The following is a 16,890-nucleotide window of genomic DNA, read 5'->3' as shown; positions in this document are numbered from 1 at the left end:
GAATAAATCTTCGACATGTTTGATAGCGCAGAAAGAAGCTTGCTTTGTTGGGATGAAGAATCACTGACCCACATTCGCAACCTTAAATAAGATAACATATGCACAAACGGCCCTCGTATTTACCACAATCTGGCCATATATGGAGTATTTATGTCACGATAGAGAAAAATCAATGAGAAAATACAGAAAGCGTCCATTCTAAAATTATCTTATATCTATTATTAGTTTCCTAATCCTAGATTTGATGTCGTGTTTGCACTAACTAGCGTAATGCAAGTTCATTGATTTTCTATGCCCTTGTAGAAACCCCCAACATGGTCAGATCGAGGTTTTGTCGAAGTTTTATATATGTTTTGATCTATTTTTACTCTGCTTTGAGAATATCTGCGTCAGCCGCAATATTGACGTTTAGATTTAGTAGTGCAGTCTAGATTGACGACACGACCATGAAATCTGCCATGCGGGTTTCACGAAATCCACCAATCAAAAAGTCCGTTACAACTTGAACAATTACTAGGAATGTACATTCAAATAGGGTGACGTAAACCGTGATGCTGTGTGACGTCACGCGTATTCTCATAGACATATTCGATGATGTTGAAATATATACACGTGATGGCAAACTATTACTCGATGTTGAAGTCTAGTTGAGATGGTGTAACATGCATGGAATATAGCACAGAGATTTACTTGGACTGGAATATTTTAATGCAATCTGGCGTTTAATATTGAATTTTATGATTCTTCAAAACAAGCATTTTTGCAGCATCAGGATACGGATTTAAACAAATTGGAAGGTAAGCAACATTTATTTATTTACTTTTAGTATATCAAGTTTGCAAACTTCTTCTAAATGTTTTGACATGGAATATATTTTTAAGGACTTTTCTATTAACTTGCAATCATTCTAAACATAATTAAATGTCGAAGAAATTTTTGCCTGTTCATTTACAATGGAAAAAAATTAAAATATCTAAACAAAATACCTTTGACTAAAACCAATGCTCAAAGTGATATAGGGTTGACCAGTGTGAACATTTTTACAAACTTTATCTATGCACTTAAATGCTTAGGGGAAATATTAAGGGAAATTTTAACATGTACAAGAAATGAAAGTTACTGCCTTAGTTTGCTTGGTGTGGTGATTTCGATAGAAACAAGACAACTTTTGCTATTATATTATATAATAACAAAGACTTTATATTAAAGATAGAACATGTTTATAATAACATGTGTATGCTATATATTTAAGGTACATCCAAATAATTTTTCTTCAAGTACGTTTCAAAATTAACACAGTTAAGGATAAGGACGTTACTGAAATGTTTCATTTTTTAAACAGAACAGATACATTGTCTTGGGGCATATTATAACTGTTACGCGAACAAAGCATACAAATGCCCTAGCTCCATTATTATAACGTCTAAAAGTGATCTTCATCCTTATTATTCTTTTTAATTATTCAAACTCCTTTATATTTAATTTAATTTTAGATTTGATTTAAACTTAATTGATAAATAAACAATAAAATAATGCACTGAACCAATATATCGAATTAAGATATACATATACTGAATACAATTTGTTTGTAAGGAATGATTGATACATGTATACGGAAGGACTGTCGCGGTCACACAGAAAGGGGGGTAATACAAACAGCTGTTAGACACACACGATACTTCACTTTCATAAAAATCTCAGTCAAACTACAATTTCACCTTGGTTTCGACGAGGTTGTGTAAGTTAGGGGAAAAAGTACAATATGTTAATTAACAGATCCGGCATTTCATGTCAGTAAAATTTACAAGAAAATGCGGTTAAACAATTGATTTCAACTGTCAGTGTTTGGTAAGTCTGTTACTAATGATAGGAACATTTTGTAGACTTAACAAATTGAAAGTAATTAATGTAAAAATTAATGCCATTTTTGCAAAACTGATTTAAAATACTGCATTTCAAAAGTACAAGGTGATATACAAATCAAATATATTTTCACGCTTAGAAGTAGATAAACATTAACAAAATAAAATATATAATGGAAAAGATCAAAAGTAAGAATTTAAGAAAGCAAACATTGCTGCAGTTTGGATTTGCCTACGATCAGCTAATGGTATCTGTACCATGTCACTTTTATCAAAAGTAAAGAAGTTTCGGCTTTTGCATCCTGACGTCATTCTGATATTACAAGAAATGCCTGTCCGAAGTGAAAGTATGTTCTGTTTCATCATCAGACAATACAGTGTGATAAAGAATTATTCAACATTCTCAATATGTTGTGTTTGGTTGTTGTTGCGCAAGTCATCTTTAAGGCAAATAATAAAGTAACCTCAGTCTAATGGAAAGCGATGTTTCCTTTTTGAAACACCATTAATAACAGACCTAATTTGACCCAGACGCCGAGATATTTACCCTAACCCTCATATAACACCGATTAACCATGTGATTTTTCCAAATTGAGTTCGACTAACTGTTGACAGATTTAAAGTGGGGAAAAAATCCGCACCTAATGATATCATCAATGAATGCTTGTTTATGGGAATTATGTAGGACTTTCGCCATTGCAGGGAGTACAAACACATTTCTTTCTTTTTCTATTTTTTTTTCTTGTAGGCATATGACATATTACCCAACTTGTTTTACTCTAATTAGTTTTTCTGTTTCAAACACTAAATATTCCAACCATCTTCGAGAAACTTGATGTGTGGTTAAGATTTAGATTTTAAGGCGGGACGAATGTTAGAAACATAGCGACAGTGTTAATTGCTGAGATTTGGGCTGTTACTTTTGATATTACATTCCAAGTAGGAGGCCAATAAATCGTCTGCTGGAGCGTCCGCAAAGCGTGAAATAGACAACTGAATAACAAAACATAGATTTCAATAATTAAGATAGACATTTTCATTGAAATGTGTATATATCGAGTCACGTCGTTCACTTACTTTAGTTTGGTCCTGGACGTGAACGCATACGGACGCAGAAACAAACCTTCTGTTGTTAAGGATGAATATTAAATATTTATTAATATTTTTATTTTAGCTGATAGCCAATCGACCTCAGTTGATCTTAGTCTCTCGACGCAGAAACCTGAAGATCAAAAGACATCCCCAATGCTGCTTTTGCAATCACAGGTATTTTATATTGAAAAAAAAATATAATTATCATCATCTTTTAAAAAGATAAATTGTTATAGAAGCAAACTTCAACTTTTTTCTACAATGCAATTTAATTTTAATTTAATTTTTTTTTTTTATTTACAGTCCTCTTACAACCCTGGGACAGGATTTCAGTCGGATCCTAGTTGTATATATCCCTCTTGCGGAACTCAGGCACCGGGCATGTTCCATTCCCCGAATATTGGAAACAATATTCCAGACTTTGCAGATAATTTTTTTCAAAGCGAAGAGGCAACATCTATGACAATGGCAAGCCAGTACAGCAGTGGCTCTTGCGAATTCCAACAAAACTCTCATGGAATGTTTGAATCTCCATTTACTTATGACACTTCTTTAATGGACAAGCAACAGATGAAACCTTCAGTTCCTTTTGGAGAGAATACAAGATGCAGTACTGTTTCGCATCAAAAAGTCGAAGAACCGGTGTTCGCCTACGAAGGCACTTTCCAGAGTTTCCCTGCTATGGATTCTCACTATCAACAACAATTACTCAATCAAAACACGAAGCCTTTTGTGCGCTCCGGTTTGTTTTCACCCCATCAAAATATATTCCCAGAGAGTCATACGGATTATACAAATTTGGACAAAAAAGTGGCCGCATATTCCTCAATACAAGCCTACACTGGCAATCCAAATCTTTGTTCCCGCGGAGATACTACATTCCACAACTACGACAGTCATCCTCCGTTCCCCGGGAATAACTTACCTCAGTCTGATATATGCTATCCCTGCCGTGATGTTCCATATCGCAACTCATACGGAGTGGACCACAGTTCTCTACAAATCCAGAGGCAAATGTCTCACCATGGGCAACTAAATCTCACACTTCCACCACCAAGAACTAACGATGGGTAAATATAAATCATTATACTTAAACAAACATGCAATTTCACCAATTTCGGCAATGCATCGAATATTTAAGATATACATGCATAATAAATTGTTATGTTTTCCTATAGATTGAAATATCACATGGGATCCCCCACTACCACATCACCCACATCTGTCTCAGCAAGATCGTCTCCTAGCAGTGGTCATGAGGCACCACAGCGCGAGGGCATGCTTTGTGCCGTGTGTGGCGACAATGCCGCCTGCCAACACTATGGAGTTAGGACATGCGAGGGCTGCAAAGGATTCTTCAAGGTATTTTTCGAAATAAATTGTTTGAAGTCCTAAAAAAATTCCTTTTTTTTTTTTTTAACAAATTGCTTGATTGTTCATTTAATATTTTGTTTGGGGTTTTTTCTTCAGAGAACTGTTCAGAAAAACGCAAAGTACGTTTGCTTAGCTGACAAAAATTGTCCAGTCGATAAGCGCAGGCGAAACCGGTGTCAATTCTGTAGATTTCAGAAATGTTTATCCGTGGGAATGGTGAAAGAAGGTAAGTTTCTTTGAAGTTGTTTTAACTATTGAACAAGTAAATATATCGTGTTCATAATTACTAGGAAAAAGAGACTAAAACTTGTAAAATCAATTATTTCGAAATTGAAATAATGTACATCTTTATAAACTTTATGCAATTTATTCCATCAATAGTTGTTCGCACGGACAGTCTTAAAGGACGTCGAGGTAGACTTCCTTCAAAACCAAAGAGCCCCCAGGAATCCTCTCCATCTCCTCCAGTCAGTCTCATTACATTGCTAGTGCGAGCACATCTAGATTCTAGTCCTGATAAATCAAGTCATTGTTACTCAAAGGTAAGTTACCTGAGGTTTTCCAGCAAATATCCGCTTTAAAGTGTATCAAATCTTTTTAGCAAATTGCATAATTTATTAAAGAATGCCAAGAAAATTAGTTCTATTAATCTTTATAATAAATGATGCTATTTGTATTAAATGCTTGTTCATACATGCAGACGTTACATTTTCTTTTCCATTGGTTTTAGTATGAAGTGCCTTGCACAAAAAGCGAGGGATGCAATGAGAAGACGACACAAATGTTTTATGACCTCATAACTTCGTCTGTCAACATCATCAAGGCTTGGTCTACCAAAATTCCCGGTTTTTCTGATATCTGCCAAGAAGATCAGAATCTACTTTTTAAATCTGCGTCTCTTGAGCTCTTTGTGCTGAGGCTATCTTACAGGTATAGTTAACAAACTATCAACGCAACTACAGTTCATTACTGTTATACAAATTGGCCAAGTTTTGAAATTAAAGCACATTTATAAAAGGATTTATTTTAATCTTAACATGTTTTGTTTACAGGATGCAGGGAAATACTGACAATGTCATCTTTGAAGATGGCACAGTTCTTCATCGAAAACAGTGTGAAGAAATCTTTGGAGATTGGATAAATTCCATCGCTGACTTCAGCACGTCGCTGTATAGAATGTCCTTGGACATCTCGGCACTGGCCTGCATGGAAGCCCTTACACTCGTAACTTGTAAGTATTATGAACACATCCTTCTCGAGTTCAGCTTGATAATACACCTGTTTTTTTTTACTTCTTTTATACATAGTCCTGCATAAATAATAACAGATTCATATAATTTGTAGTGAGACACGGATTGAAAAATCAAGCCAAGATGGAAGAGGTCCAGATGAAAATCATCGACAGTCTGCGAGACCACTGTGTTTATAACAGCGAGGCACAAAAGAAGCCCAACTACTTCTCCTCCATACTGGGAAAAGTCGCTGAACTGAGAACTCTTAGCCGCCAGGGGATTCAACGAATGGAGTTACTTAAAATGGACACAACTGAAGTTGCCCCAGCTCCTCACATGATAGAGGACATCTTTTTGTCCAATGAACTGCCATTTTAATGTAGTGCTCGGTTGATGTTACAAAACTCCTTTACTTTATTGTAAGTGATACAGTTGTGTGTTCTATGATTTCTTTTGAAGTCTTATGTATTTATTATTATATTTCTTTATGAAAAAAGTTTTTATCTATTTGCATATCTGCATTTCATAGTGCTCAGAGTTCTTTTAATGTCCATCATGAAGCCTCTTTGTCCATAGAATAAAAATACAATGTAGAAACTTTTTTTCAGAATTTTTTACTCAAAGTTGTTCTTCATGGAAAATGTTGTCCGTGATGTTGTTGTTACCAGATGTGCTTTTAAAAGGAACAATGCATTTAAGTGTAAATTTATATCGGTACATCTCCCTTTTTTCTCGGTAGTTTAATGTGAAAACCATCTACTCCCTTTTTCCTCATGTAGTTTGTGATCTCGTAATGTGTATTATACTGAAATTTTGTAAATGCTGTCCAGAGTTTTATTTGAGTTCTTGTGATCAGAGTCACTTTAAACTTATTGAATTATCAATTTCATTGTTTAGATATTGTAATATTTGATATTATTTTATCATCATGTATTGTATTTTGCATGGCAATCATTCCATTAATATATATTATTTCTATAATAACATGTGTTAACTATGAAATACTAAACGTTTCAGTATTTTACTGCTTATTTTCAGCATAATAACACACAAAATGGCATATTTAGTTTTAACAGAGTTCACTCTCATCATGCTATTAATCATTAGACAAGGTTTTATATGTTGTCAAATCAGTGTCTGTTGTCTTGATTCCAGAGAACAGATAATTGTTGTATTGCATTAAACAATTTCATTGAACACAGATTTTCAAATTAATGTATTTATTTTTGTATTTAGAAATTCATATTACTTTCGCTGATTTTTGGATTTTTTTTTTCGAATGTTAATGCTTGCAAGTATTTTATATTTCGTCAAATATCTCATACTTTTGACACAATCGTACATGTATGATTTGCACATAAATGTAAAACTTTGATAATTAAGTAGTTTTATGTACATTCAGAGATTCATCGATAAAAAAGTTATGTGTATATGTGTGTATTTTAAGTTTCCACATCATTGTGTTGTATCAAAGTGCCATATATGTAAGTGAGTCGCTTAAACGAAGGTTCCCATTCCGAAATTTGTTTAAATAGAGCAGATGATGTATTCGTACATCCATTTAGAAAACATGTTTTACGGTTTCATATTGTTACTTTTAATTGAATAAATTTATGAAAACAAAATACCAGTTTTCTTGTGTTTCTTCTCAGTTTGACGTGTTATGGTTGTTTCTTGTCACCTTGGGACTAACATGTGGGGGTGGAAACCACACGTTTAAAAGACAGAAGGCTAGAGGTTTTTATCTTCTTAGTTGAAGTCAATGATATATTATTGTTACACTGAATAGGTATACTTTTTACTTATTTAGGTCAATAGATACGTTGAGTGTAATTTATTTTGCACTTAAAGTTAAGGACATAATAAGACTTCATGTAAACCATTTCATTTCAACTATTTCAAGAAAATTGACAAAAGTTGGTATATATCACATTGAATCCGCTAATCCATTAAATCATAGACCGTCTCATCTACATGCAAGCACTAAATTTTTTTTGGTCACCAATCAAGAACATTTTGAATTTTTTTTTTTTTTACACTTTCCTTACACTTGATCTTAGTTTAGATCCAGGATAGTTCTTGCGAAGAGACATGTTACGTATTGACATATCATGTACAATTATGTACAATTATTGCACAAAACTAAAAATTTAGTTCGAGAAACAGTCAGGTTTTCATATTCATATTTTTTTAAAATCATAAAGTGATCAGATTGGCCCATTCTATAAAAATGTTACAGTAAAAATATTTGTTAGTTATCAACTGAAGCTATTTTTTGGCCTCGATCTCGTTGTAAGGAAGGAACAACGCAAGCCTGCTGTACACAAGTGCTTACCGACTGGGCAACAACTGAGACAAGAGGCCAATGGGGCCACATCGCTCACCTGAGCAACACTGGGCGTTCAAAAGATATTGTGCCATATGGTCCCTCGGTAGAATAACAAAAAATAAATATTGTAAAGTATTCGAATTTTACACTTATTTTTGCATACACGTAATCTTTGACATTGTACCTTCATGAAATACTATTTTTTACCAGAATAAAAAAATCCTACGCAAGATATAAAACTAAACAGTTGGTAGGGGTACACTGTTAAGTTGTTAACTTCCAATTCCCTATATTTTCGTTCTGCCCCCCCCCCCACCCCCACCCCACTTTGTAAAGCGATCAAAATATATGAGAGGATATAGGTACATTTTTTTCATCAACTACTTACTATTGTATTTTTTTTTTAAAAATATATAATAGTTATTGTTTTTTATTTAAAATATCCTACATGTATAGATGTGAAGAAGAAAATTAGACCTCATTGTGCACAATTCCTCACATTAAAAACATTCAAAAATTGTATTTGTCTTCTCCATTATAATTAAATGACTGTTATTTACTTTGCGTACAAACCAGTATAATTTTCCGCTGTGATATTTTCTTAGGAATAGCGATAATTACTTTATCCCCGCAACAGAAATGTGTCAGAACTATGGAAAATGTTTTAAAGATGTCGGTTTTATTTACTCGTGTCTAAAAAACTATCAAAATTGATGTAGATTTCACATTATCTATTGTATAAAGAGGGGGCCCCAGAGAGTAGGTATAATATACAGAATATCATTGTTTGTACAAGTATTTAACATACTCTAAATCATATAGAATTTCTAATGTTCAACCATAATTTCAGCGTCAATCGTAGAATTATAAGCAAGATAAAGAGCTCACAGTTCGCCTAGGTTTGAGTCATATTTTGTTCACATGAGTTTATTACATTCAGCTTAAGATTTTTAACTTGGTATTTCCTATTCAGCATTTAAAATGGAAAAAAAGAATGGCCTAAGATTTTCAATTCTTTTATTCACTCAAGACCAGTTCACTGGTATTTGAGGATCAAAATCAGTTTATACAAATGTACACAGACACAGTCAAGGATCACATGTACAGTAGGAGTAATAATGACGAAAAAAGATTAAGTTTACAATACTATAAGTTGTTAAAGTTGGTTTCTGGAAGAACAGACTTTGAAAATTTTCTTAATAAATATTGACAATATTTTTACTTTTTTAATCTTTAGTTTTTAAGATCTCTGTACAAACATAGAATTGTGAGCAAATCTCTGTATCTTGCTTATAATTCGAAGCTTAACACTCAAATATGGTTAGTAAATAGAAATTGTAAACTATTAAACACAAGAAACATGCACTATAACAAATAAAGAACACAATTTATTTTTTTCGAAATGAATCATATATATACATGTATATACCTACATATTTCCGTCAGCTATATCAAACTCTATTTAAACTGAATAAACTCGAGAAATGCCGAGCATCTCAACAAAACCTATTGCATTAATATACCATTACGCAAAAGATAATGCCGAATTACCGATAGAATGAATTGTATTTCAGTACTTTTTTGATACATCAGATTTTGCTTAATTTGCGCAGGTAAACAGTTAACTGTTTGATTAACCGAAATCTCTGTTTGATTTGATACGTAAAAATCACGAAATAAAGACGATAGTTCCCAGGTTACAAAGCATAAATAATGAAAACGAAACGAAAATCAGAACAAGCTTACACCAACGTCATGTGTGAAAACTGTCAACGCATTGAAATATTTAGCCTCAATTTACTTCACAAAATCGGCACCAATATATTTTGTATGTTTCAAAAATTTCCCTTCATACGCGAACTGTTGCACAACAAAATTTTTTTCGTAATAACTCAGATTTGAAACAGAGTTAGTCCTTAATTTTTGCAACATATATTTTCCTTCCCATAAGGATAATTTATGCTAAACTACGTTGAATTGGACTCAGTAGTTCTTGAGAAGAAGATTTTTAAAAATGCAACCCCTTTTTCTACAGTTTCAAGGTTTTCTCCGCTTTGAATACAGATCGGACTTTTATTTCTGCAATTTATATTCGCCCTCCCATAAGGATGCTTTGTGCCAAATTTGGTTGAAATTGGATAAGCGGTTTTAGAGAAGAAGTTCAAAATGTAAAAAGTTTACAGACGGACAAACAGACAGACGGACGACGGACAAAATGTGATCAGAATAGCTCACTTGAACTTTCAGCTCAGGTGAGCCAATTAAAAAAAACAACGAAATAGAGATTTCTCACGTTGGGGTTCTTTATCTGCCTATCGAGATCTAGAAATTTTAAACTATAGTTTTACTTCTATTACATTAACAACAATAAAACGTCTTATTGACGATACTGAACATGATTTATTGTAAATAAATATCATGCATTTATTCACATCAAACTCTACAGTTAGCTGCAGATCTGTAGCTCCCGGTCTGGAAAAATTCGGATGGACAACCTGGGAGCTACAGTGCCTCCCATAATAAAAATCTGCAATTTACGGCGCACAAAATATTGCGATAGATTTGGACTGATTAATCTTATTTCTGAACAATTCTATACAAATATTTAATTTCAAAAAAATTCCTCGGACATTTTACGACAGACATGCACACTTTACTTGCCTCTGCTATTCATCAGCCCCGTAGAGTGCAGTGGTCCAGTTTGTTTACATGTAAAAATGGCGACTCAAGATCTCGACAAAAATTTAACATACTTCAATTTCTGAGGTCGGTTAGCGTGATTAAGAGAAAGTTCGAGGCACGTAAAGTACCGATATCAGGAGTGAATTGACTGAAGAATATAATAGTACTAATTTTTACCGCAGAATTTGTGTGAAAATAAGGTTCGTAAGTCCAAAACTAGCGCAAATTTTGTGCGCCGTATATTGCAGGTTTTTACAATGGGAGGCACTGTAGCTCCCAGGTCGTCCATCCGATTTTTTTCTGACCGGGAGCTTCAGACCTGCAACTAACTCTACAGTGTGTTACTTGCAATCAAAACAAAAAATTTTCACTTTCTAATGAAAAATATAAAAGATTTCGAATAAAATAATGAAGAGCATATATCATTTTTAAACAAAAAATATTGTTTCAGAAATGATACTTTAATGATCCATTAATAAAATTACAGTGTGGCATTCCACCTTAAATTCGGCTTTTATTGGGGATTGAGGGGGGGGGGGGGCGTCATATTAAGATTATTTATATATACATGTATGTACAGATTGAATGGGTGTAGTCTAAACACGAGGTATTTATAAGCAAAATTTTACGCATAAAGATCTTGAGACAGGGTGCAGTTTATATGTCAAGGAAACAAAAAATTCAGACATCAGAACTCTGTCCCAAAGTAGCTTTACTACACTGAACCAAAGTTCTAAGTATTCACCCAGTATAATGTATTTACTGTGTGTAATACGCGGTTAGCATTTTTATAACTATTTGTTTTGCCGTCGGGGTGACTGATTTCAGCTTTACTTTTAAATTGTTAAAAACGATGCTTGACCTTGAACCTTTATTAAATATCACAAACACTTTCGGTTTTGTTTAATTTCGCTCAGAGCTTTTGCATTGTTTTAAGTTGACGATGGAAATGACGTCACACTTATTGAAGAAAAAAATTGCATCAAAATATTCCAATGGCTCTGGCTGTTTTCTCAATGATCCTTTTGACCATGTGATAAACTATCATAAAAAATTGCCAGTCATATTAAGCACGCACAGAAAAACCACCAAAATAATGTTTTGACGTTTCGTTACAATTGATTCCAATTGTCGTTGTCTTATTTCATCTGTAATATTGATGAAAAGACATATCAGTTACGAAATATAAAAAAAAAATCCACATCATTTTATTTCGTAATTTTCATATTATTCTATTTATCAGGGTGAACACTAAGAAGTTTTGTTCAGTGTATGCACTATAATAGTATGTCCCAGGATGCTGATTCCGTCACTTTTTAACGAATTTTTATGAGAATACGCATACATGTCAAAGAATTGCAATCAAAGTCGATACAAAGGAGAACAATCCAAGGTTTCTTCTTTGGCACTTCATCTACATTTACCTGGAGAAATTAACCTGAACGGAAACAAATTTCTTACGGAGATTTATGATGTTTACATCTCTATTCGGAAGTACTCGGGACACCTCGCACAATTTTTCAACGTCATCATCCGGGTACTCTCATCTCTTCTGCAATGCAAAATCCCCCTTAGAGGATTTTTGGTTGTTTTATAAAACCTGAAGGACTTTTTTTTTACAGTCCCATGTGAATCTGAAATATTTATACAATAAAACGCCTTCTTTGATGATTCATGTGGAATATGAAGGTAGCGACATTGCAGAAATACACAACCCGCGTTTGTTTTGCCAAGTTAATAGATTATATGTATTTTTGATTAAACACTTTGACGGATAATTATGCCAGTGCCAAGGTGGCATTTTTTCACCCGTCTAAGCTGCGTATGTATCGAAAAATACAAATACGTCATATGAGAAGCCATTGCTCAAAGAGTTTATAACCACCTTTTTTATCATTTTATCTCACCTGTCAGCATCTTCGCAAGCTAAGGGTTTTCGGTCCACTTCGCTCCCCATCCTGCCAGTGAGGCCCCGGGGTAGTATGGTCAGAGATCTATATATGGGTTTATGGGGAACAAAGTGGACCGAAAAACCCTTGGCTTGCAAAGATGACCTGTCAGGTGAGATATTTACCTTTCAAAAATAAATTCCTACAGAAAAATAATTTTTCCCACAAAAAAAAACAATATTCCGACGGGAAATTTGAATTTCCTATCGGAATACAAGAACTTCCTTTAGAAATTTCAATTCCGAAATGATTTGATAAAACCCGATAACAAATCTCAATTTTCTATAGGAAATCTACCTGTCTGAATTAAATTCCTGTAAAGAAAACCATTCTCCTACATTCTACATTCCTTTAGTCAATTTTTCATGTATTTTTATAGGAGAATCGTTAGCCTACTCCTGGAAATTATCATTTTCCTAAGGGATATTAAATTTTCAAAGGTAAGTATCTCACCTGTCAGATGAAACACAAACAAAAAACAAAAGTAGTTATATACTCTCTAGACAATGGTCTACCATTTAGTATATAGAGGATATCTATATTGTGTGATTTTATATTGCTTTATCCAACGAGTTGAAATGGTGTATATATTCGCGAGGCTTGCCGAGCGAATATAACCATTTCAACGAGTTGGATAAAGCAAATATAAAATCACACAATTATAGATGTTCTATTAATCTCATACAATTTGATTTATATTATGAAGCTTTTGAGACAGTCCCTTGTGTGACCCGAATTGTTTTTTTTTTTCAAAGATTAAAAACGATGATGCAACGTTATGCGGCTATTGTGACCTTGCGCAATACTATTTATACTCTGTCCCAAGTTTTTGCTTCCACCACTTTTTGCTTGATATTTCAATAATAGTAAATACCTTTGTGCTCAAACTAAGTTCATCCACAAATATAAAAATGTCCAGATTATCTGTTTTGAAACGCCCCCTCTACCACTTCAGGTTTCAATACACATTCCGAAATTGAAATTCTACGGAGATTTTGCATTGCAACAGCCATTAATAAGCCCGGATGATAACGTTAAAAAATTGCGCGATGTATTCCGAGTGTATTCCGAATGGAGAAAAGATGTAAACATTCCCCATTATAAATCTCCGTAAGGAATCTGTTTTCGTTCCTGTGAATATTTCTGAGTTGAAAGGGATAATTGTTCAATGAAGATATCTTGGATATGTTTCCTTTTAACGATTCCAACTGTATTTCTTTCACAGGTATGTGTAATTTTATTAAAAATCATCAAAAAGCGATGGAAGCAATAACTTGGGACAGACTATAGTACGTCATTCCTGAGATAAGTCTAACTGTTTTAATGTAAAGTTTCACTGAAATAAACCTTTAAATAATTTTTCAGCTCTAAATAATTTTTCTTACAGCATATTCACTTGATTAAATGGAAATTCCGATTAGAAGACTTGAATAATCAAGTTTGTTGACATACACAAAGTTGCGAATGCTCGTTAGTTTGAATTGACTCGAACGAGGAACAGTTGTTGATGTTTAATAAAACAAACACGAGGCTAGCCTTATGATTCGAAATTGAAAATAGTGAATAAGGATGCTTACTGGTGGTGGAATAAAAATCTTATGAAACATTATTTCGGTAAGTTCTTGTATATAATTAAACACAACCAGGCCGCTCTGTTTTCATCGCGTCGCGTCGTCAGGAGGAACTCCTTGATAGTTAACGTAATTTGCAGTTTTATAAACTTCACAAAGCAAATTGAAAGTTGGAAGTGGGCTACACTTATAAAAAATCTTGACAAACAAGAAAAAAAGGTCTTGTGGTTACGGTTATGAATAACTTTGCAAAAAAGGTGGGGGGGGGGGAGGGTAAACACCCCCCCCCCCCTCACAATAGCCCCCCGGTTCCGACGCCTGTGTACGTGTTTTCCTTCATATTTGTAATTTAAATCTTTGACAAAATCAATATTATATTAATTTTTGAGATATAGTTATGTTGAAAGTACTATAATACCAAATCTTCGAAAATAGGTCAATGAAGCGTTGAAGCGAGGGGTTGTGTCAAAAATAGTTCGGACCGGAAGTATTTGATATTAAAGCATCACCCGTTTGATATAGGATTGGTTTATCACACGGGTAATATACACCACACGTATGAGATAAAATTTTATATGGATTTTTCCGAAACAGCGAGTGCAATAATGACACCTTGACACTATGTTATTATCGAAATATTCAGCAAAAAAGTGGTGGAAGCAGAAACTCGGGGCAGAGTATAGCCGATTCGCTATAATAAAATATCCATTAGAACAAAAAAGTTAAAACTCTTCTGTTCACATGGTTTCCAAACTCATAATAATTAAATAAACTTACCTTACATCGTCGATCGTCTGCTCACTTCTTGAGTAGGATACGATGTTTTAAGCATACCAACCCCGATGCAAATGATCGTACCTGAGTTGTCATACTGTCTTGTTGCCTATTTCAATGCTGTTTAAAAAAACAATTTGATTGAGTTCTTAAATTTTGTTTGCATGTTTTTGTAGTTTCAAGGCAATATTCTTGAAAGAATTTTATATGCGTAACCGTTAGACCTCCCGCCTAATTGAAATACCCTCGCTGATAAAATTTCATCAGAAAAAAAAAGATTTTTTTTTAAATATGGGGATCTTATTTTATTTATTTTTTTTTTCCCAATTTTTAATTTGTTGAACTGCAAGTTTGAAAAAATATTCCCTCCTCCCTCCTGGTTCCAGAGACCTCCAGGCGACAATCATACCAAACAAACATTTTCTTTAAAGGATGGCCTTACCTTGGCAGGCCATTTTTTCGATCAATTCCATATCTAACATATATTATCCAAAATCTTTACCAAAAAAAAAATTAAGATTACATCAGACTCTTTATTAGATGGGCGATTAAATGCACTTCTTTATTCCACTGAACCACGATCTTGGCTTCGGGATACTATTATGTATGCGGGTGAGAAATTAATCATTTGTTTTGGCATACGCAGTCTATACCTGGGGTTTTTTAAGTTAAAAAACAATATAATCAACTTTTTAAAAAATGTTCATTTCATTTGTCTTTGTTTGTTTGTTTTTTGTTATTCATTTTAAATTCTCTCTCTCTCTCTCTCTCTCTCTCTCTCTCTCTCTTTCTCTCTCTCTCTCTCATATACAACTGATATTGATATCGCATTTAGCCGCTTGATTTGATTCTTTTCTTTCACTTGTATTCCCAAATGTAAAATTAAATGACAACTTTAATAACACATTGTTAGGGATCTAAATCTGCCAGGTCAAACCAAATCTTTTAAATTGTTCTCCGAGGGAGAATTTTTGTGTTGTATTTGTGGTCAAGCCTGCCTGACTTAATAGAATTTTATCTCCTAAGAATACTTCTATTCAAGTTTATATTCCAAGTTTTTTAAATCGTTCCACTGGAAATTTACCAATGATTTCAACAACGTTAAAATCAAATTATAATGTGGAATAAATTAAAAAAAAAAAAACAAATTAAGGTAGGAAAGTATACTTTTGTTTTTCTATCATGTGTTTCACTTTGAGTTATAGATTAGCAGCAAATGTATTGTGCACCGGTTGAACTGTAAGCGTATTTGTTATATTGGTTCATTTTGTTGAACATGAAACACTGTAAGTGCTTCTTAACCCTATCTGTCCTAAATATTTATTTTTTTACCGCCCTTCTTCTTTAAGATCAAAATCTAGTAAATGAAAGGTGCCTACAGGTTTATGCAATTCAAGATATAAATTCTTTCAATGATGTTTCATAACAATAGATTTGTTTGATAGGGTGTATCGGGTCTGAAAGTTTTGGTAATACATAAATTACAATGAAGAATCATGTTTTCAATAATGCAACGGTCAAACGATATAAGCGCATACATGTGTTAATTATTGTGACGTCATTATTAAACAGAATTGAACGTTTCCCCTATCAATTCTACACGTTCATATATAGAGATAATAAGGACGCTTATTTGCAAATGTAAATATTTTCATTTATGTCTGGTAACCATGTAGATATTATCTTTATGTAGGGTATAAATGAAACTTAGTTTAAACATAGTCAAATGTAGTACAAACGAAAGGCCAGTTAGTGCATGGCATATAAATAAAATTGACCGTTTTATCATATAGACTAAGTTTTTATTTAAATAATATACGTGTTTATCACATGTTTAGCTTAGTATACGATGGATTACACGTAGTAAGTTTTTGATATACCACATGTATTCTTACCTAAAGTGACGTCATAATTAAACATTGCGTAGGTTTAGTTTGTTGACTGACAAAGAATGAAAACGTAAAAATGATCGAAAATGAAATTATTGCTCGTTAATCTTCTAGCTAAGGAACTCTTTTCCATGGG

The 16,890-nt window shown here is 33.4% G+C and overlaps 1 protein-coding gene and 1 long non-coding RNA gene across 2 annotated transcripts; one reads left to right on the top strand and one right to left on the bottom strand.

Annotated features, from left to right (window-relative positions):
- Nucleotides 1–412: 412 nt before the first annotated feature.
- On the top strand, nt 413–7,185 carry LOC105345246 (probable nuclear hormone receptor HR38). Its single transcript, XM_066076271.1, has 9 exons — nt 413–797; nt 3,037–3,128; nt 3,258–4,024; nt 4,133–4,316; nt 4,425–4,554; nt 4,710–4,870; nt 5,059–5,258; nt 5,381–5,559; nt 5,673–7,185. Exons 2-9 carry the CDS (start codon nt 3,108–3,110, stop codon nt 5,936–5,938), a joined length of 1,908 nt encoding a protein of 635 aa, XP_065932343.1. The 5' UTR covers nt 413–797; nt 3,037–3,107; the 3' UTR covers nt 5,939–7,185.
- Nucleotides 4,634–14,917, bottom strand: LOC136272951 (uncharacterized). Its single transcript, XR_010711026.1, has 3 exons — nt 14,869–14,917; nt 5,023–5,186; nt 4,634–4,841 (listed from the first exon to the last, which is right to left on the bottom strand). It is a non-coding gene; the product is annotated as an uncharacterized lncRNA (long non-coding RNA).
- Between the last annotated feature and the right edge of the window lie 1,973 nt (nt 14,918–16,890).

The sequence above is a fragment of the Magallana gigas genome, chromosome 2, assembly GCF_963853765.1.
Source record: "Magallana gigas chromosome 2, xbMagGiga1.1, whole genome shotgun sequence".
NCBI lineage: Eukaryota > Metazoa > Mollusca > Bivalvia > Ostreida > Ostreidae > Magallana > Magallana gigas.
Note: the sequence above shows the minus strand (reverse complement) of the source record. Positions and strands in the feature narration are given on the sequence as shown.

Bases quoted from the DNA above. Each gene is read 5' to 3' on its own strand.
- LOC105345246 (XM_066076271.1), top strand. From the start codon at position 3,108: ATGCTGCTTTTGCAATCACAG. The intron at 4,555-4,709 runs GTAAGTTTCTTT...TTCCATCAATAG, and splicing joins CGTGGGAATGGTGAAAGAAG to TTGTTCGCACGGACAGTCTT. The intron at 5,560-5,672 runs GTAAGTATTATG...TATAATTTGTAG, and splicing joins AGCCCTTACACTCGTAACTT to TGAGACACGGATTGAAAAAT.